Source organism: Acanthochromis polyacanthus, chromosome 22 (assembly GCF_021347895.1).
Source record: "Acanthochromis polyacanthus isolate Apoly-LR-REF ecotype Palm Island chromosome 22, KAUST_Apoly_ChrSc, whole genome shotgun sequence".
Lineage (NCBI taxonomy): Eukaryota > Metazoa > Chordata > Actinopteri > Pomacentridae > Acanthochromis > Acanthochromis polyacanthus.
The window spans coordinates 14,535,507-14,556,064 of record NC_067134.1 but is presented as its reverse complement, the minus strand read 5'-3'; the positions used below and the strand labels follow the sequence as shown (position 1 = coordinate 14,556,064).

The 20,558-nt window shown below is 42.1% G+C and overlaps 1 protein-coding gene across 20 annotated transcripts in view; it reads right to left on the bottom strand.

The window, feature by feature from the left end:
- Positions 1-562: 562 nt before the first annotated feature.
- LOC110959802 (protein unc-80 homolog) overlaps positions 563-20,558 on the bottom strand; it is a 52,925-nt gene continuing 32,929 nt past the window's right edge. For 12 of the 20 annotated variants that reach the window (XM_051941866.1, XM_051941870.1, XM_051941856.1 and 9 more), the window contains 30 exons: positions 20,415-20,558; positions 20,172-20,272; positions 19,862-19,948; positions 19,569-19,752; positions 19,190-19,284; positions 18,681-18,770; positions 17,882-17,983; positions 17,583-17,763; positions 17,190-17,455; positions 16,463-16,597; positions 16,174-16,312; positions 14,433-14,529; positions 14,167-14,337; positions 13,997-14,089; positions 13,667-13,885; positions 12,667-12,897; positions 10,985-11,108; positions 10,779-10,904; positions 10,564-10,687; positions 10,040-10,246; positions 9,764-9,948; positions 8,605-8,770; positions 8,261-8,440; positions 8,017-8,164; positions 6,953-7,009; positions 5,811-5,892; positions 5,078-5,183; positions 4,734-4,754; positions 4,283-4,497; positions 563-3,282 (listed from right to left, as the gene is read on the bottom strand). In XM_051941866.1, the coding sequence (XP_051797826.1) occupies positions 2,782-3,282; positions 4,283-4,497; positions 4,734-4,754; positions 5,078-5,183; positions 5,811-5,892; positions 6,953-7,009; positions 8,017-8,164; positions 8,261-8,440; positions 8,605-8,770; positions 9,764-9,948; positions 10,040-10,246; positions 10,564-10,687; positions 10,779-10,904; positions 10,985-11,108; positions 12,667-12,897; positions 13,667-13,885; positions 13,997-14,089; positions 14,167-14,337; positions 14,433-14,529; positions 16,174-16,312; positions 16,463-16,597; positions 17,190-17,455; positions 17,583-17,763; positions 17,882-17,983; positions 18,681-18,770; positions 19,190-19,284; positions 19,569-19,752; positions 19,862-19,948; positions 20,172-20,272; positions 20,415-20,558 (4,577 nt within the window). In that variant the 3' untranslated portion in view covers positions 563-2,781. The remainder of the gene's footprint in view (positions 3,283-4,282; positions 4,498-4,733; positions 4,755-5,077; positions 5,184-5,810; positions 5,893-6,952; positions 7,010-8,016; positions 8,165-8,260; positions 8,441-8,604; positions 8,771-9,763; positions 9,949-10,039; positions 10,247-10,563; positions 10,688-10,778; positions 10,905-10,984; positions 11,109-12,666; positions 12,898-13,666; positions 13,886-13,996; positions 14,090-14,166; positions 14,338-14,432; positions 14,530-16,173; positions 16,313-16,462; positions 16,598-17,189; positions 17,456-17,582; positions 17,764-17,881; positions 17,984-18,680; positions 18,771-19,189; positions 19,285-19,568; positions 19,753-19,861; positions 19,949-20,171; positions 20,273-20,414) is intronic. The other 8 variants (XM_051941859.1, XM_051941876.1, XM_051941863.1 and 5 more) reach the window with 5 other exon arrangements.

The window sequence follows — 20,558 nt, the reverse complement described above, 5'->3', positions numbered from 1 at the left end:
ATAATGTATACACACGTCAGGAAAAGAAAAACTTTTATAAATATTTCATTTGGATAAGTACTTCTACACATATAGATGCCTCTTTCTAAGTTTGATCAAATCACGATAACTCTGTGTCCTGTTGTACGACGTTTTCCCAACAGATGGCGCTACCCTCATGAATGGAGCATCAACAAATGACATCTACAACGGAACAGAAATGTTTGGAAGCCAGTGGCCTCCACTTTGAGCACCTCTTGTAATTTCAGAGGCCAAAGATAACTTTTATTAATCTGCACAAGCATGCTGAGGTTCAAACTCAGAACATAACAACAGAGTAGACAAACTCTGTAAGCAACTGTGTCTTCTTGCTGGGAAAGTTTCTGTTTCCAATGCCGAACTTCAAAATCCAGAGGCAAACCAAGGTTTCTACATATAATCTTGAAAGTCTTATTCCCCTAACATCCTTTAATGTGATCAATATTACTGAAGATATCAAAAATAATATGAGACTGAAAAGTTTGAACAGGGCAGATAGAAATGTTTCTAAGACAAATGCACTTGTGTTTGTTGGACACCCAGATCTTTTCTCATAGTTGTACAACTTTATTAAATTTCCCTCTTAAACAGCCAGAAGTTACAACATATTAAAGATATAGAGAAAAGAAGCTTTCCCCTGTTAGTGGGCAAGCTGGTAGTAGATCTGTTTTCAGGAGGTATGAGGCTTTCGCCAGAGTAATTAAAGTGATATACACAGACATGTTGATATCGACAGACATGTTTCTCTGTTAAGGCATGGAATGAGCAACGAGGTAATGGCTATCTACTGCATCGCTTCGTCACAGTTGCAATAAAAAGAGTCTCTCCTGCCCCACTGGTCTGAACATAAGACATCACATACACAAAGGGAACAGCATGACCAGCACTTCAACATCAGAACAAGTGTCATTTGTACATAATATATGCCTTTTTTGTAAATATAACGGCTAATTTTAGCTGATACAAGTGTGGAGACCACTGAAACACAACAAAGAGATACAGTCTTTGGTCACAAGTGAAATACTCTGCTGAGACACTGAGCAGCACAAGATACACTGTAGAATCATGGGACATATGGTAGACACGGCGATTGCTCAGTGACAGCAGCAGTTATCTGCTGCTGAAGTCAGAATCTACTCAACAGTGGAACCGTTGTTTAAGTTCTGGTTTTCTCCAGCTCTCATTTCCAGTGCAGTTTTCTTTCAGAAGAAAACGATGCAAACAAACAAACAGATAAAACATAAAAAACTGTGATATCATTCAAGTTAAAGGGGCTATAGCTAATTTTGCATTTCATTTCCATTCAGCTGGGGCAGCTATGAAAATCAGTGCATCTGAGGACAAGATAATTCGACTTCAACTGCACTACAGTTCTCGTAATGTAACAACACAGAAGACTGGCAAATACAACTAATCATTTATAAAAGATGGACGTTCCCTCTGGTTTAAACAGATCTGCATCCTTTCTAATGGCCAACAGGGGGAGACTCCTCTGTTCAGATTGTATGAGACACTTTCTACTACCCAAATTAGAATTTTCCTAAATAGTTTGTAGTCTCAATCACCATTTTCAAATATTCTAAAATTGAACTTCATGTTCATGTTGTACATTATGGTCCCATTTAGGGTAAAATAGACAAAGCAGGGTATGTTTCTGGTTTGAGGGGGTTGGCTCAAACCACCAAACATCACTATATGGTAGTATGGGTTTAGAAAACCTAAGGTGGGGACAGCCAAGTTTCAAACTACAGTGGAAAGTCCATCTTTTATCTGGTCAGTACATGTTTTTCTAACTCCTGCATGCCTTTCTAAGAGTTTTCAATTCAGTCCCATTAACATGAAAGACTTTTTTTAAAAACACATTCAATTATACTCTGTGGATCTGACTGAAATTCTGCCCTTTACTATTCAACTAAAGCTTTCCTCAGCTTGTTCCATGAACATTTTTGCAGTATATTTGACACGGACAAAACGAACATGTTTTTTCTAAAATATAAAAATTTCAGACTTATGGCTACAACATCTCTTACTCCTGTTCTATATGACAATACATGAAGTTTAAAATACATATATTATGTATATTTATTTCCTTTATTTCATTTAATAAAAAGGTGTAAGTTAAGTCACCCACTTTAGTTTTAGAATGGCTCTTAATATAATCATCCTTTGGAAGTTAGAGCATCTCCTTTTCCAATATAGACATCTAAATATAGACTTTAGGTAAATAATCATTCTCTGATTTTTTAATTAAGTAGTATTTGCTATCCTTTCAAATGTTATGTATGACTGAAAATATAACTAAAAAATAAACTTCTGATCTTAGAGTGCACAGGCAGACTTGAAACATCCAGCATTTGAACATAAAATTCTGTGATGAAGTAAGGTAGATCATATACATTCAACCCTCAGCTTGAGGACAGACAGAATAGTAGAATGAATTTGAGGATTTATGAAAGCCACTAAACAAAACAACTCAGCTGAGCAGAGCGCAGTTTAGTTTAAGGGCAAAGCCGAGGGGAGAAGAGAACCAGCGAACAGGATTTGAGTCGTTAATGAGGTGCCAACAGACGGATTTTTGGTAGCAAACACACTGTTCTGTTTAAATTATGTTCTGTTTAAATTGTGTACCTTTAGATTGTCCAAATTTTGTTAAATGTTTTGAAATTTACACTGCGCAGCCTTCAGCATGTTATCCCTCCAGGTGTCTGCATGGCCTTTGGCTCAGGCTCCAGATAGAAAAATACAATCCACCTGTCATCTCCCTCACACGTGGGACTCATCCAGATCCAGGTCAACAGGGGAGAGGGGCAGTGGGCAGCGGCGGGGCGACCGGCGGGGTGAAGGATTGGACAGCAGCGGGGTGAGAAGGGGGTTCTCGGTGCCATCTTCCTCGCTGAGCTGCAGCAGGGTGTCACTGCGTGGCAGCAGCGCAGTCGTATCCTCGTCCCCGGGGCTCTCTCTGATCCTGGACGGCCCCGGTGGAGGGGGAGGAAGAAGTGGGGTTGCTGGCAGCGGTGGTGGCAGCGGTGGTGGCAGAGGGGGTCCCGGGGCCGGCGCGGTGCTGAGAAGAGGGAGTGGTGGAGGGAGGGGAGAAGAGGTGCGGGACAAAGGGAGGGGAGAGCAGGTTCGGGAGAGGGGCAGCGGGGAGCAGGTTCGGGATGGAGGTGTCGGAGTGGAGGGACGGGAGATGGAGGGGGGAGGAGAGAGGCTACTCCGGAGCCCCCACTGCTCTCTCTTCTCCTTGCTGCTGATGGCTGGAGGAACCTGAAAATACACTTGCTCCTGTAGTTTTAGCTTGAAAAGTGAGATAAAGGGCCAGTGCTAAAGGGCCACATCACCCAAAATCAATAACATCTTGTTTTCTTCCATACAGATGCATTTCAATTCAATGATTGTACAACAGCTACCTGATATCAGTTTCTGCCACCACTCCAACAAAACAGGAGTGGAGATTATACATATATATAAATCCAATTCAGAGTTGAAAATTGAGTTGAAAATGTAAAATTATCCATTTTTATACCACTATTATCAACTGTTTTTTTACAATAACTGTTTTGTTACTTCTATATGTTTATGTCAAACTTCTGTCAAAAAACGAAAAAAGAGCCTTGTCTATTGTTTTGATTGATAGACTAAGAATGTAAATTAATGTGGACTTTGGAAAATCTAAACTTAATGGGCTGAGTTTTAAGTTTCATTAGATTGTTTTACAATTCCATTGTTTTACTACATGTTTAGCATCTCTATCTTAACCCTTACAAGGCCATGTTTCTGGAGAAGTACATATACTAAAACATATACTAAAACCACCTAATCCATAAAAATATCGATCAAGTCTTGTAAGGTCGCATTGTCGTAGACGTTCGCCATATTGAATTTCGGCCGGTACGCGGCCCCGATAAGAGCTTCGTAATTGCGGCTTCATTGTAACGGCTCATACGGCTTTATCGTTTGAAATAAGCAAAGTTGGGGCCAATGTTTATATCTTACCATTGGTCGACTTAAACATACGGGTGTGTGGATATTTTATGTTAATTAGCAATCATAAACAACTCACACGTGTTGAGCCGAGAAGGTTTGGTTTCGGCTGTGTGTACGAGTAAGCGGGAACGAGTATACTCGGTCCCGGTTTTTTAAGGGTTAATTGGAAATATTGACTGCTTGGCTGTTGATGTGCACAGAACAAGCAGATGGATTTTAGCTGCATTGTTTAAACACATACCTACCCAACCTGCTACACTGTTCTCTCTTCTCATCCTACCTGTGCGTTTGCAGGCCCATGCAGGTCAGCAGTGACTGTGGCTGAAGAGGCTGGGGGCACTTCCAGTGTTGGGGACTTGGAAGGGGCAGGACTGGCCTTCCTGCTCTCAGCTGGAGGGTCCACAGTGCTCGGAGTTGAGGGCTTGCTGGGCCCCGCAGATGCCTGCTGGCCTTGATTCTCTGTAAAGGTGACTGACCTCTTTTGGTCTCCATGCGCTGTGGGCACACATGCATGCGCACGTGGTCAAAACAGAGACGACAGCGCCAGCTAGCGACTCGCTAACACATCAGCACCACCAAAAAGAGTGGAGGCAGGGGTGGGACAGGAGGGGAAGGCAGGGGCTGGAAGGGGATGCAAGACAGACATGCAGAGCGCCCTATTGGGTGAGGGTGCAGATAAAAGGGGCGGGCCGTTGCAGGGTGGAGAGGAAGGGTTAGGGGTTGTGTCTCACCTTCACAGTCCAATAAAGTTTCTTTATTTCGAAACATAAGGCATGAGACAGAACAGAGTGAGAAGAGTCAGTCTAGTGATAGGTGGTACAACAAACAGCATTGGAACAAAGACAGAGGTTGTGAAGAGGGGGGACGGGACAGTTCAAGTCAGCACACGGACACATTAAATGTAAGGTTTAACTCTCTAGATTTGGCTTATTGTGTGCTTGATCTGAAGCACAGGGCAAGTGTGGCTGCTAGTTTTTCAGTGAGTCAAAATTTTAAGTGCTTTCATCATCACTGAGCTACAGACAGACATACACCACACACACACACACGCAGATGATAGCATGTGTGCCGTTACCCAGTGGTTTGTTCTTGGGCTGGATGCTCCTACGTGTTGTAGACAGCCTCGCTCCAGATCGACCACGAGGTTCAGTCTTTGGAATGGACAGCAGGGGGCGTCGCAGCTGCAGGAAATTCACAATTTAATGTCATAAATTAATAGGCTGGTTTTCTATTCATACATTCAAGTGCACAATAAGACGTACGAGTGCAGATAATAAACAGCAAAACACAGATACTGTGTGTGTGCATGCATGTACGTGCAAAGCAGCAACTGATAATGACTGAATATCTGTGTATTTACATATTTAAATTTTTAGAAAACACTAAAATTTTCAAATCATATTTTCAACTTAGATTTTTTTAACATTTCTTTTGCCGAAAAAAATCTCTATTTCATTGTTTTTGCACTGCCTATTCAGTATCCAGAGTTTAATTTCCTCAAATTTATCCGAATTTTGTCATGTTTGAATGTGCTAAAATAAAAATTGTTCAACTTTTGCTTAATTTTAAGCATGCTCTATCACACATCATAGCTGTACATAGTAGTTAAATGTTCATTTTCTCGTCTTCAAGCTGCTGCTCACGTTCAAATGCATGCTTCTGGGTCATAATTTCAACAGCAAAGAAAATAAAATCGCTTTCTGTGGAGGCATGCTTGGCTGATCAAGCCAATTCTGACATTTTGCCATAAAATTAGGCCTATTTATTCATCTGTTAAATAAAATATGTGAAAATCTTGATGCACACACCTGTCTGAGTCCTCTCTTTCTTCCTAAAGGAGGCTGGATCAGGAGATTCTGTTGACCCGGTTCACTCTGCACACTTGCAACCCTGATTTATTAAATCAGACGGACACACACATATGTTCGCATTTACCGGTGCACATACGCACATTTATACACATAAAAAAAACACATATATACATGACCATGAAGGAACCAACAGGCCACCACATCCCCAGCTGTGCTCACTAGCTGAACACATCTTTGATCACAACAAGATGTTGCTGCTATTCTACTCATTCACTCACTACACAACACACATAGTATACTACAAGACACCCAGTCACAGTGCAGAAATAAACAATGATTCATACATCGAAAACACAACAGGGGATAGTAGGGGCTGGAGTAGCAACCCTGACAACGGAAATTTGTGGGATAATATGAAAACTGTCTCTTTTTTTTACCCCTTTTTTGTCCTTGATACATTTCAAATTTATCCAAGACATCATAAAAATGTCCTATTATCCAGAAATGAAGCAGATCAGATTAGATTTGAATTGCCCAAAAAACAAACTGGACAGAGAAAATGGAAGTGTTCTTGTATTTTGATTGCCACCCCAGTTCCCCCTTGCCCCTACAGATTGGTATCCACAGTAGGACGCCCAATTTGATCAGCAAGAAGCCTGATAGACACGTATACAGTATGAAAACACCATGGCACCAATGGGCGAGAGGCTGACTTTGGTGATGGCACATCAACGGTAAAGACCCACAGCTCACAGAGAAGGAACAGAGGCAGAGCTCCCTGGCCCTGGGAACCTCTTCAGCTACTTTTTTTTTTTTTTTTTAGGACGGGGAGGGGCCTGGTTAGGATAGCACAGCAGATGAGCTGAGAAGATGAGGGTCAGTGTGGAGCTCAAAAGGAAGTGACGGGGCAGGGAGGAAGGGGACAGAGACAAGGCACATTGGACCCACAGAGAAAGAGATAGAGACAGGGAGCGGGGGGGGAGAGGTGTGACGGGCCAAGGTGATTTGACTGGATGTGGATGAGTGATCAACGGTGAGGCGGCCAATAGAGGAGGCCGTCCCGAGGCGATGCCCCTCCCAGTGGCGGACAGATGCCAGAATGCACCAACGGGACACACACAGAGAGAGGGCCACTGTACCTAGAGAGGTTACCCTCCTGCAGAAGGCCCTGGGACTCATCTAGCACATTGGGTTCACTGTAAAAAGGGGGTCGAAGGGGGAGAATGGGAATTTAGGGAGTGTATTTGAGATCCTTCACCACTCTGAGCTCCTTCCTTATTAGGGTGGGAAGCCAGGGCGTTCGCTCTTATCACAACTATCTTTAGTTGGAGCATAACATTCTTACCAACACCGAGTCTTAGCTACTTCACAATGCTGCCCTGAGGCTGCTGAGTAAAGAAACATTATAAATCAACAGAGATATACACAGAAAAATATGATTGTGGTTGTGGGATATGACTGGTTGGTTATTTTCAGATCTACATGCTATATAAACAATCCAAGATTTTAATCGTGCACGAATGTTTCTTGAAGACAGAGGAACCTTGAAACAGAAATTATCTCATTGGTTGATTTAGACCTCAGTGGGTGGAGCCAATTTGGACAGTTAAAAAGGATGGGTATGTTTTACTGTAGCTCAGTTAAAACAAAAGAGAAAATGTTCCTTTTTCTTTGTCACTGTTAAAGTAAGTGATATACAAAAAGTGGCTACATGCCAGCAGAGCCTGGACACACATAAGCGACTCAACATGGAAAGAGGGATGGTTATGTAATTTATTGCTTCCACTTGAGGTTTCACCCAGTGAGATTGTTGTTGTCTCTTTAGCTGCTCAAGTCTTCTGCCATGTATCATCCACTACAACAAAAGATCCTCCATCCTCCGGGACGCTTCATTTATTAAACAGCCAGTGTTTTCAGCCAACAAGAATGCTTAGATTTAACAAAAGATTGATGTGGCATCTTTTCTTAGTCGAGAGTTCATAAGAACTCCAACTTTTAAGTACGTTAAAACATCAGCTAGCTGAGCTATCCTCACACACTTAGCTTGAAAGCTAACTGTTTGTTTTGCTAACAAGCCACTTGGTAAAAGCAGAATTTGCAACATCATACTTAAAACTCTGTCTTTAAAAGAAGCTACACTTGTTTGTACACGTGTGCAATAGTGCTTATTAGTGTGCATGCCTGTGAGTGTTGGGAATGTTACCTATGGCTAGGTAGCATGGTGGTGCGCGGGGCCTCGGGCTGAGAGGCCGCTGAACCCGTGGCATGGCTGGAGAAACGTCGCTGCGACATCACCCTGGGCAGGAAAGCCTCATGCTCGCTCACCACGCTGGGAATACTCATGGAATCATCTAAGAGCGAGAAGAATGGAGCACAGCGGGTTCATCCAGATGTATACAACTGTTGAATGTGAATAAAATGGCCATTTAAAGGAAAACGTTTCTGACTCTCTTCATCGTCCTCGTCGGTGCGGCTGAGTGTGTCCTGCGAGGGTTGCCGTGACGGTTGGCTGTCCTGCTCCCAAACGGTGCCGGTGCCTGTGTTGGAGCGTGACATTGTCGCCAAACTTAGGCGATAGGCTGATGTAGAGGTGCCCACTGTGCTAATGGATGTCTTGCCCTGGTATGCTGTTGGATGGGAGATGATCAAACAGAAACACCAGGTGTAAACAATTTTCTTTATATTGCACATAAAGACAATTACTCCGAAACAAAATAGCCACCATTGAGAGTTCTACTCTAAATGTGGGAGTTACTGGTTAAATATTTAAATTTTAGTGTCAGTATCTTACCAGAGCCACTGTGTACGGCCTCTTTGAGGATCTTGAGTTCGTTGTTGAACTCTGCAAACAGGGAGCTTTTGCAGAGGGGTCGTGGGATGAAGCGTCGCTCCAGTTGGTCAGCGATGTGATGACGTGCTGTAATCTCCTCCTGGGAGTCAGCTGGTTGGGTCAGCAGCTATTGAACATGCATAGATGGACAAGTATGAGAGCAAAATAAATCGAAAGGTTAAAGGAAAAGTGGTGCACTGAAAACATTCCTTAGGTATGAATTTAAGGCTTTTCCTCAGAGATCCTTAAGGTGTCATGGCCGCCCAGCCTTGGCCTCAGCTCGTCTCACTCCGTCTTTCCCTTATCCTCTCCCTCTCTGTCTAGCTTAGCATAAGCACTTGAAATAGGGGGTAACAGCTAGCCCATTCAGTTTAGTTTTCGGTCCTGTGAGTATCCCTGTTTTGTTTGTCCTGCTTTAGTTTATTTTCATCAGCTTTCCATTAATCTCATTCTGCTTGTTAGAGTCATTTCTAGGTTTTGTAGTTTTCCTCCTTTTTCAAATGAAATTTTGTTAGTCTCAGTTCCACCTGTCCTCCCCCAGTTATCCCCGCTTGTGCTTGCAATTTTCCCACTGAATTATTCTGCCCTTTGTTCAAGTAAATAATGTTTGTCCTTGTTTGAATTGTTTAGGTCGTCAGTCTCTCAGTTTAGTTTCCCCATTCTGCATTATTGTATTGGTTTCCTTCTTAATTTTCCACTTCTGAGTTCATTTCAGTCCTGATTATTACTACCAAAATAGATTTTCATAACTTTACTTAATTTTTCACTAATTTCTTCAGACAACACCAGTCCTAATCATAATTACCAGATATTTCATTCAATTTTGGGATAGCAACCCTTTAAATGGCAGTTTGTATATAGTAACGCTGTAGTTATTTAAAATATACAAAGGGTGTTCTTTTGATCATTCATTCTGATGCATTACTTTTTGTAGTGTCATTTGTAAAGAAACACTCACACTTAAGGAGAGCAACATCCATTTTATGTCATGTATCCAACATCAGTCCTTTTCGTAACTACCAAATACTTACTCAATTTCAACCATTTAAACCCGAGTGCAAATCAAAGAAAGCTAAACAGAAGTCCGTCAGAGGTGAATAACTTAAAATCGGTGATTTACCTTGCACTGTATAAACGGTCTCAGCAGGACAAAAATAGGGATGCGGGTCCGGACAATGAAGTCGATAAAGTCCCAGAAGGCCAAACCGCCCACCTTCCTCAGAGCCATCTCTTTCACCTGCAGGCTCAGCCGATACCACTGGTTTCCCAGTGAGCGCTCAAAGCAAACCAACACCACCTTCAGAGCTGTGGAGGGAAGGACGGAGGAAAGAGGATGAGAATGCAAACATGGTAGGAACCTGAGGAGACATGAAACGCTGCAGCTTCTCAGTCATACCCAGATATGCAGCTTGGCTGGTGGACTCTGCCAACCCCTCTCTGCGCAGATCCTTCCCTGTGTCACCAGGGGTGGAGCAGTGAGCTGGAGAAGCATCAAGCATAAAGTTCTTGGTGCGGGAGGTGGAAATGATCCGGGGAGGCAGAAGGATGTTGATGACAGTCTGCAGGAGCAGGAAGATCTCTGGCTGCTCCAGATGGGGGCTATCTGCAGAGTGATGAACGCAAAGACATTAAATTTAAACAAGTTTGCAAGCAATTGAACAGAATTTACTTTCTGGACAATAAAATTATAATTTTAATGTAATTTAATGCAACCAGTTAACAAATCAGATCCCCAAAACATAGAAAAAAATAGACGGAAAAAAAAGAAAGTGCTTGCAATTGTGCTTTAAGGTTTATTTTTAAAGATGAAAAGAGCACAGCTGTTGCCATATTTTCGTTTTATGATGCTACATCAATAAATCAACTGCAAAGACAGAGCAGAATTTTAGATCTCATCCTGCAATTACAGTCCACTTTCACCTTTGCTTCCAGACCCCACTGTCAATACAAAAGGAATAAGCAGGTTGAGTAGCATTCCCTCTCGCCTTTCCTGATTGGTGAAAGGTGAGATCACATGACTGAGTGGAAAGTCTTCCTTTAAGGCCTGGGAAGGACAGAAGTAGAGTACAAAGTTTAAGTAGATCCAGCTTTTGGGCTAACTGAGCTAAGAGTGAATGTTTGAGGTGTTTTTGCACCTGGATCTGGAGAGCAACCAGCCGCACCACTGCTGTGCTGAAAGGAAGCGGAGGTGAGAGGTAGGGGCTGAGGTGGAGAAGAGGTAACCCGTCTGCCACGCTAGAAGGACCAACTACACCCATCACCTGACAGCACACAAACATAGATGCTTGAAACATACTCAGAAAGGAGGAACGAGTGAGTTTCTTCTGGTGTATTTCCATACCAGATTGACGCAGACGTTGATCAGTGAGCGGAGGTGTGGGAGGAAGGAAATGATCGGCTGTCGCTGCAAGGTCAGGCAGATTCCCTCGATCAGGTTGCTGGCTGCCTCCCACTCCACTTGTCTCCTGGAGAACACGCAACCATACAACACCACCCCGCAGCCAAATAAAAAGCACATCGTCATGAATTTAAAAATGCAAATGCCACATTCAAATCATGTAAAGATGACAAGGAAATGCCGGTCATTTTATTTCTTTGTCTTCTTTTGAAACGACAAGAATGTGACGAAAGATTAATTTTAAATGTGGAAAAAGGAATCATCATTTGCTCCCGTGGAACACTTACCACTTGATTATGAACTTCCCTCATATATTCATCACCTTTGTGATAATACTGAAGACAATACTGACAACAAATGTTGCAAAGCTCACAAAAATAGCCAGCTAAACACAGCAGCAACAGAACAGATCCTCGTGTGAAAACACACCTGAGACCAGTGTTCACTCTGACCTCGCTGTGTCGAGTCTTTTGTCATAGAAGCTTATTTCCTGTTTTCTGATTTGCATCCAGCTTGTAGACATGATTTCTTAGGCAGTGGAAACCTGCTATCTGGTTTATTCTTAAAACAAACAAATAGAAATGCTGAAAGGCAGCCACAACAACACAACCTTTGCTCTCCACCCGTTCAGCTAACCAGATTTGGCCTCCTGTACGTCTTTGAGGAAGTGAAATTCAAGCTGAAGGATCGCAGTTTTGACAAACTCTAGGAGATTCAGCGGACGGTGTTTGACATGTTGACATAACAGAACTCCTGGGGAGAGTTAGTTAAGTGTTGTAGAAGTGCTGGAAGAGTTCTGTCACTACACAAGAAGAGTACATCGATGGAGATGGTGGTGAAATTTAAATCAGCGAAGATTATTTAAAATTTCTCTTTTTGATTGCACCTTTATATACACACTGGTAAATTGGATATGCAAATTGTATAGTGATGTTTAATTTTACTGAAGCTTGTTGAAAGGTTTAAAGGTTTTAAAATTGCTCTCTTTTTTTTTGCTAGCCTGCACTTTATGTGTGAAATGGCTGCATAACTACTATTACCGTTTGTATTATTAGTAAAATACTAGAATAGTATTTCTGGTTGTGACTGGCAAATACAGAACAAAGTTTTTGAGTTGCAAACTTCAACTTGAACAAAAAGTCTAATTATAACATGCACAAGTATTAAAAGACAGTCCTTAATGAGTGTAAAAGCCTATATAACAAAGAGTAATGCTAAAAATTCCCAAGTAGTGATGTAAACAAATGTTAAAAAGATACATTTAAGTACTAAATCAGATGAGTTCAGTACAGTTAAATCTGCAACTTTGATGCTGAAATTATAATCCGTGTTCTGCTCCATGGCACAAGACTGGACACCCCTAGCTTAGAGGGAACACTGCCAGTGACTCTTTGTTAGAACACATCATCACACACCCATTTATGCATTTAACTCCTCACGCAGAAGCACACATGTGCCCACGGGAAAACACACCACAGCAGCACTTACGGTACAGCACCCACGGAGGCAGCGCTACAGAGGACAGTGCCAAGAAGCCGGATATCTACTGTACACACCACGGCACTGGCACAGCACGATACACTCACAGGGAGACAGTGAAAGAAGAGGGATTGTATTCAACAGACCTGGTGCATAGTGCCTGTGGGCGAGCGCACCTGAGCGTAGGCATCTTGTGGATCTTGTTGAACATGCGGTCCAGCCTCTTGAGGATGAGGATCAGGGCGGGTCGAACGGCCTCCGATGACCAGTCGGTGATGGGTAGCATCTCCATGATGTAGCGCCGCAGTCCTCTACTCTCCATGGTCAGGGTGTCGTAGGGTGCCAGCTTCAGCAGGGCATGGGCGATCTCTGCCAGCCTGGGAAATAGGCACACAGACACACATTCAGTGCAAAATTTAAGGGATATTCCTATTTTCTCCTGAAAGCATCTCTCTAGTATTTCAAAATGTTACATCTACAAAAAATGTAAAATCCAGGATTTTTTATCAATCATAAGTCTGCAACTTATGATTAATTTCCTTATGTTTATGACTTCACTGACTGATTAATTCAGTGCTTGGTAGGGAAAAGTAAGCACAAGCTGACAGATTTGTTTTGTCCAGTGAAGATTTTCTTAACATTTTTGTATTTTCTTAAATACCTATATATGAAAGATATATCAGATATAGCCAATGCTTGTGAAAAATGGCACAGAAGTATTGCTATCCTCCATTTATATATTTTTTTCCCCCAATTTGTAGGACCTATAAGAACCATTCATAAATTAGTTGATATGATTGTCATTCAAGTGGATGCCTGTTTACTCTATATAAATCAAGTGAAATTATATGAAAAAATAAAAATAAAAATGATTTCATATGGCATTATTTTACATTTGCAAAATCAGCCATTGCTTGATTTCAAGATCCATCTTCAGATCTTGTGAGCAGCAGAAAGATTCAGCTGCATTTGAGGCTGTATATGACTGTAACGGAAACAAGATGTAGGTGGTAAAAATTTGTGAATCAATGAGTCAAGGGAAAACTTGGTCAGGAATCTGTTAAATGAGAACAACCGTCTTACTTTTATCAGTGAAACTCATAGAGGACACTTGGAAATAAATGAACAATGAGTAAACCTTCTTACCTCATGTGGGACTTGATGTCCAGCAGCTCCAGAGCCGTGACCCGCGGCTCACCTGCAACGTTCTGTAGGATTTTCAGTCGGGGTCCGCAGTGTTTGTAAAACTCTGTGCAGATGTTTAAAAGGGATTCCCGTGGACGGCGGAACTCCTCCCTGGCGATGCGCTCATCCAGTTCCTCCCTCGGCATGCCCTGGCCTTCCTCCAGAAGGTGGAGGTTGTCTCTGCAAAACAAGAAAGTCACCTCAGTTTTGGCTCTCAGACTCCTGAACTGTACTGTAGCTATATATTCTGAGCCTGGAGCAAGGGGAATGAAATCATCTCTAGCAACTCACCTGGTGTTTACCCCTCCGGACATGGCGTGGTTTGCTGTAGTGCCACCCTTGTGGCCCTGATCGCAACGAGACATCTGGGGGGCGGTCATGGGTCTGTGAAGAAGGTGAAAATTATGAGAACTGAAAGCAGCTAAAATATTTTCATGTCCTGCTCCGTTTTCAAGACAAACCTTGTGAGGGCCTCGGAGCTGTAGAGAAGGGCCTGCAGAGATGTGGCAAGAGCAGCAATGGCTGCAATCTCATCCCTGGCAACTGAAGCAGATTCCATTGTGACTGTGTTGCTCTTCAGCTTCTGGAGAAAGCAGGGAACCAAGGCCTCGAGCACCATTAGCATCTGGAGACTGGAGAGACACATGCAAAACATTATGATGGAAAAAAAATAAGCTGTAGAAAAGCTAAAAAATGAGAGAGAAAAAGAAGTGATACTTTTCTATACCTCCTAAAGGATTCAGGGGCATAGGCAACCACAGTGACACACAGCTTGATGGCTTCACTGATTGAAAAGGCCAAGTCCTCATTGCCATAACAGAAATCTGTTTAAAAAAAAAAAAAAAAAAAAGTCCCTCAGTTTAGTTTTGTTTACAAGTACATACAAGGCACTGACAAAGTATTGCAGCCTGCAGGAAAATTAAGAGGATATTCAGAGTTTTCCATGAAGGCTGATTAAACTTCCAAGGTCTGGTTTCTAGGCTTATATGACGCAAGATAAGCAGACATACAGTACACTATATGGCCAAAAGTATTCACTCACCTGCCTTGACTCTCATATGAACATACAGTAAGTGACATCCCATTCTTAATCCATAGGGTTCAATAGGACGTCGGTACACCCTTTGCAGCTACAATAGCTTCAACTCTTCTGGGAAGGCTGTCCACAAGGTTTACGAGTGTGTTTATGGGAATTTTTGACCATTCTTCCACAAGCGCATTTGTGAGGTCACACACTGATGTTGGATGAGAAGGCCTGGCTCTCAGTCTCCGCTCTAATTCATCCCAAAGGTGTTCTATCGGGTTGAGGTCAGGATTCTGTGCAGGCCAGTCAAGTTCATCCACATCAGACTTTGTCATCCATGTCTTTATGGACCTTGCTTCGTGCACTGGTGCACAGTCATGTTGGAAGAGGAAGGGACCAGCTCCAAACTCTTCCCACAAAGTTGGGAGCATGGAATTGTCCAAAATGTCTTGGCATGCTGAAGCATTCAGAGTTCCTTTCACTGCAACTAAGGGGCCAAGCACAGCTCCTTAAAAACAACCTCACACCATAATCCCCCCTCCACCAAACTTTACACTTGGCACAATGCAGTCCGACAAGTATGGTTCTCCTGGCAACCGCCAAACCCAGACTCGTCCATCAGATTGCCAATTGGTTGTACATCGACCAAATCAATGACAATATGTAAATGAGAATCGCTCCCCTAAACTCCCTCAACTCTGGTGCAGATTCTTTTTTTCGTTTTCCCCCAAACAAACATTTTTTATACAAGGTTATATATACACTGCTCTAGAGTCCAGTGGCGGCATGCTTTACACCACTGCATCCCACGCTTTGCATTGCACTTGGTGATGTATGGCTTGGATGCAGCTGCTCGGCCATGGAAACCCATTCCATGAAGCTCGTTGTGCACTGTTCTTGAGCTAATCTGAAGGCCACATGAAGTTTGAAGGTCTGTAGCAGCTGACTCTGCAGAAAGTTGGTGACCTCTTGTCACAACGCACCTCAGTATCCACTGACCCCGCTCCGCCAGTTTATGTGGCCTACCACTTGGTGTCTGAGTTCCTGTCGTTCCCACACACTTCCACTTTTTTATAATACAGCTGACAGTTGACTGTGGAATATTTAGGAGTGAGGAAATGCTATGACTGTATTTGTTGCACAGGTAGCATCCTATCACAGTTGCACGCTGGAATTCACAAATGTTTGTGAAAGCAGTCTGCATGCCTCGGTGCTTGATTTTATACATGTGGCCATGAGAGTGATTGGAACACCTGATTCTGATTATTTGGATGGGTGAGCAAATACCTTTGGCAATATAGAGTAGGAGTGCTTTCAAGATTAATTAACTCTGGCATTCGTCTGAGTTTCTGGTCATCTAAACTGAATGACAAAACAACTGGTGTATCTTTACCTTCTGATTTAACCCCTGCCTATGACAGCTTTGGCACCACATTAAGCTTACCTAAAGAACGCAGAGGTTTCTCAGCCTTGACAAGCTCCAGGGCATCCAGGGCATCCTGGGTTTCACCCTCCAGAGAAACCAGTAGGTCGAAAAGACATTGGGCTGACACTCCCTTAGACAAGCCAGTACTGGTGCTGGTCTGGGATGGGTGGTACAGACAGTGAAATTCACTCGAGCAATTCACGTACTGTATGAATCCCAGAATACAAATTTTACCAACGACCTAATATTATTCATTGATTGCTGTTTCATTTGAAGACGTGTGAATGTCTTTACTCAGAAGACTTACCGTAAACTCGAGCAGCGGCGCCACGCTGGCAAACAGCTGCAGGATGAAGGGTTTTCTGTGGAGGATGTAGAACTGCCGGCAGCAAAACTCGATGCCCTGCCTTAGTAAAGGGTTGCTCTCATAGTCAGCATAGACCTGTCACAGCAGCAGAGAGAGGATGAATTCTAAGAAATGCAAGTTCGTGATAAGAGAGGGGGGGCAGGTATCCACAGCCTGCTGGTAAATCTATGATATAAAAAAACTCAACTTTTTTTTTTTTTAGACATTTCACACTGTATGTAGCGCTGACTGAAACTCCTTTGATTCTATTGTTAGAATAAAGCTGATGTTGCCTCTTCATAGTCGACTGTATAAATGTAATATCTTGATTCAGATGATTGATATTGTTTACACAGTTTGGGACACTAAGATAAAACACGATTTATCTGCTTTTTTCTTGAACCACTGAGCATTTATTTGGAATCTTGAACCAAATTTGACCAGTTCTCTCTTCACATTCGTAATTCCCAAATCCTACTCGTGCTCTCTTTATATTTGAATTCCAATGTTCTTGAAGTAGTAGAGACCTTTGTGGTATGACAAACTGTCTGACTACAGTAAAAGAATAAATGTTTGTTAGTATATAGGCCCACTATTTAATAACTGTCACAAACAAACACTCAGTTTTAACATCCAATCTTGTCAACAAAAAGTAATGGCAAGACATCATACTTCTACATATTGGTACCTGCAGCATGGTGGGTAGGATCCATTGGTAACCGCTCAGAGAGAAGAGATGGTTGAAGTGGACAGCTGTGTTGATGGCGGTCGCCGTGTACTGCCTGAGGAGTGCGCTGTCCTCCGGATGCAGCAGCAGCGCCCCGTTAAAGACATTGAGGAACAGCATCATCTCGTCGCCCCACGGATACTCACTTGGCATGCCCAGAAACATTTCCTCCAGAAGTTTTATCCACAACACCTTGTGGAGGGTGTCCAAGCCAAACAGCTCCTTTCCTGTGAGATACAGAGCGAGGAGACAGTGGTAACAGCAAAAACAACTTCAACATTTGCTTCCCTTAAAGACTTACATTAACTGTAATTATGTTTAACTGTCTGATGATGTAGTTGATCTCTGTCTCACCTTGTGGCTCATTGAACAGTGAGAACTCTGCATCAATGGCAGTTCGTGGAAAGGACGGCAGGCGAAGGAGGTCTTCCTGCAGCAAGGAGACGTGGGATTGCTTGTGCACAGCTGGCATGTGTTGTGTGAGGGAGATGAGGAAGAGGACCCGACCGACCTCCTCTAGTTTACGGGAAAACACCTAGATAGAAAAAAAAAAAAGAAACAAGGTAAGGTAATAGACACTCAGATAATGTTTTTACTATTATAGGATCTAGTTTGCTTTCCGCCAAGCTATTTTAAGCAGACTAATTTCATACCTGTTTCTGGATGAGCTCCTGTCCTTTCTCTGGCAGCATGTGGACCAGGTTGAGCTGAGGAGAGACTGATCTCCGGAAGGGGTAAATGTCTCTTACATATGTCTGCATGAGGGAGATGGCAACATTGTACAGATTCAAAAATTTGAATCCATGAAAAGTCAGTCAAGCCCAACACCTCTCTTGATAGTGTTGTATAGTAAGTGGTCCATGGTTCACATATCAATACATTTATTTTTTCTTTAGCTATACCAAAAAAGTAAGCTCTCATATATTCTTTAAGTAATACTACATGGCCTATAAAAACAATGCCAGCTTGGAAATAGCAAACAGATACGTTAAACTAGAATATACATCTATTGATGACTCAGTGGGCTTTTAGGCCTAGCCTGCATGTAGAAAGGTATTCGTAAAGCATAGTTTTGCCTTGTACCTACATTAAAATAATGTCTTAGGACAACTGACCTCTTGAAAACTCTTTTCAGAGTAAAGATTTTTAGAAATTCTGTATGCAGTGTTGACGTATTTTAATACCAGCAATATCTTTTCTTCACGCTTCTGATTGACTAACATGGCTTTAGGGTTGTGTTTACATAGCTGCATGTTAGTTTGGCATGATCTTGGAAGTGTTTTGCACTTTTTTATGCATTTTGATAACAAAGAAGGAAAAGCCCTGTTTAAAAAAATAATAATCATTCAACATGTGGAATAGGCGTCAGTCAGAAATTGTATTTCTCAACAAATAACTAACAAAATCCTAGAAAATAAGAGTTCCAAAGAAAGCCAGTTTGACTGTTCCGACCTTTGAATAATGAATGAGGTTCCATCGCTTGTCCATGAGGAAGTAATGTGCTGATCTGGCTTCGGGAATGTTGAAAAATTCGAGACATTCCTGGTTGGACAAAAGGAGACAACAGAGATAGCTATATTAATTGAAAAGAATATCCTCTAATAGTCCCACAAGGGGAAATTTGTAACATCACAGCAGCAAAGTGACAGTAAGAAAAAAAGCAAGAAAACGCAGCTGTAAATTAAAGAGGTGAAGTATACATTATATATACACAATATAAATAAGAAAAACAAAAGAACGCAATGATACTAAGACACAAATTCAAGAATATTTACACCACTGAATTTCACTTTGGTTTATTGCATGTGACAGTTGGCCAACTGTCATTATGAGTGTGTAATATTTTGAGGTTGACTGTTACCCAGAGTAATTTGTGATGTAGTTGCAGTGAGCGCCTGCCTTCCTAGATTACAGAAATTCTCACTATACAGTCAAGTCTGTGTCCATTTCAGTATCCTTACCTTCAGCAGGGCTTCAAACTGAGTGTCTTCATGGACAGGTAGCTGTGTTGGAATGTCACATTCATTCTGCCCATGCACCACCAATGTTTTGGTTCCTGCATAAAAAAAACAACAACAAAGAGAATATTTTAGGAAGTTTGACAGAAAATGTTATTTTTAATTGTTTTTCCCAAGTTTCCTGTCATTTTTTTTTAAATCTCAGTGGAATATGAAGCTGAACAAAACCTAAAATGTAGTCATTCACTTTAGAAACAAAATTATTGTCTCAGCTTACAAATTTCATTGAAATGGTCCACTGATTTAATAGTTAGCATACTGCTTAAAACATACCTGTATAACTATTAGCATTAATACTGTCACTTAATATCAGCAAGTTTACCTGGCATTGATGCAGTGACCAGGAGTTTCACCTCACATTGCTCCTTCTTCATAGTCTGCTTCAGGTCCTTAAAGAAAAGTCCCTCCACGTAGCCGACCACCTCCCACAAGAAGGTCAATGTGGCTGAGATAGCATCCATACCCCATTCACAAGGAGTCCGCACAAAGTACATAATCAGTCCCACCTAGAAGGAGGAGATTAATTGAGAGAAGTGATGGAAAAGTGAATGACTATGGATGAAAAAATGCAGAAAAATGCATATAAAGGTATCTGAGTTTTATCTGTTGCTTTACCAGATAGTTAAAGAGGATGTGAGAAGTCTGGGCAGGCAGATCTCCAATGTTGAGCAGAAGCTTCCTCAACATGTACATCAGTTCATCCTGGCATACCAACACAACAAGCAGCAAGTCATCTTACGTGTAGTGTTTTCCACTTACAGCTTGTGAACTCATCCTCCGTGGCTTTTCACTTAGTAAGTGTAAAGGTTAAAATAAAAATCTTTAATTCCCAAATTACCAACAACATTAACCTAGAGGGAATCTCAACTGTCAAAAAGTACGTCTCCTGTGTTTGAATGTATATGTTCTTCAAATGTCTGCCTACCTGTCTGTTGCTCACTGTTAGTTTTTCTAAAAAGTGTCGGAGAACCAGGGCTGGATCTTCAATTAGGCAGTTCCAGAGGATTTGCTGGGCAACAGCACTCACTGAAGAAACATGGAAGAAAATTTTTTCCCATGCATTATAAAATACACAAATATATATTTTTTTGTGGTAGTACCTATGAATCTATTAGAAAATGAATTTTTACTCATAAAGACAAATTGCTTCTTATAAAATGAAAAATACCAGCGACACCGTCCTCTCGAACCTCCCCGTCTTCCATGAGGTGCACTATTGGTAGGACAGCAGCACAGATGCATGCTGGGAAGACGGCTTGAGGTGGCTGTAGCATGTGGTGAGTAGGAGTGTGCTCCGTTGTATTTTCTTCAT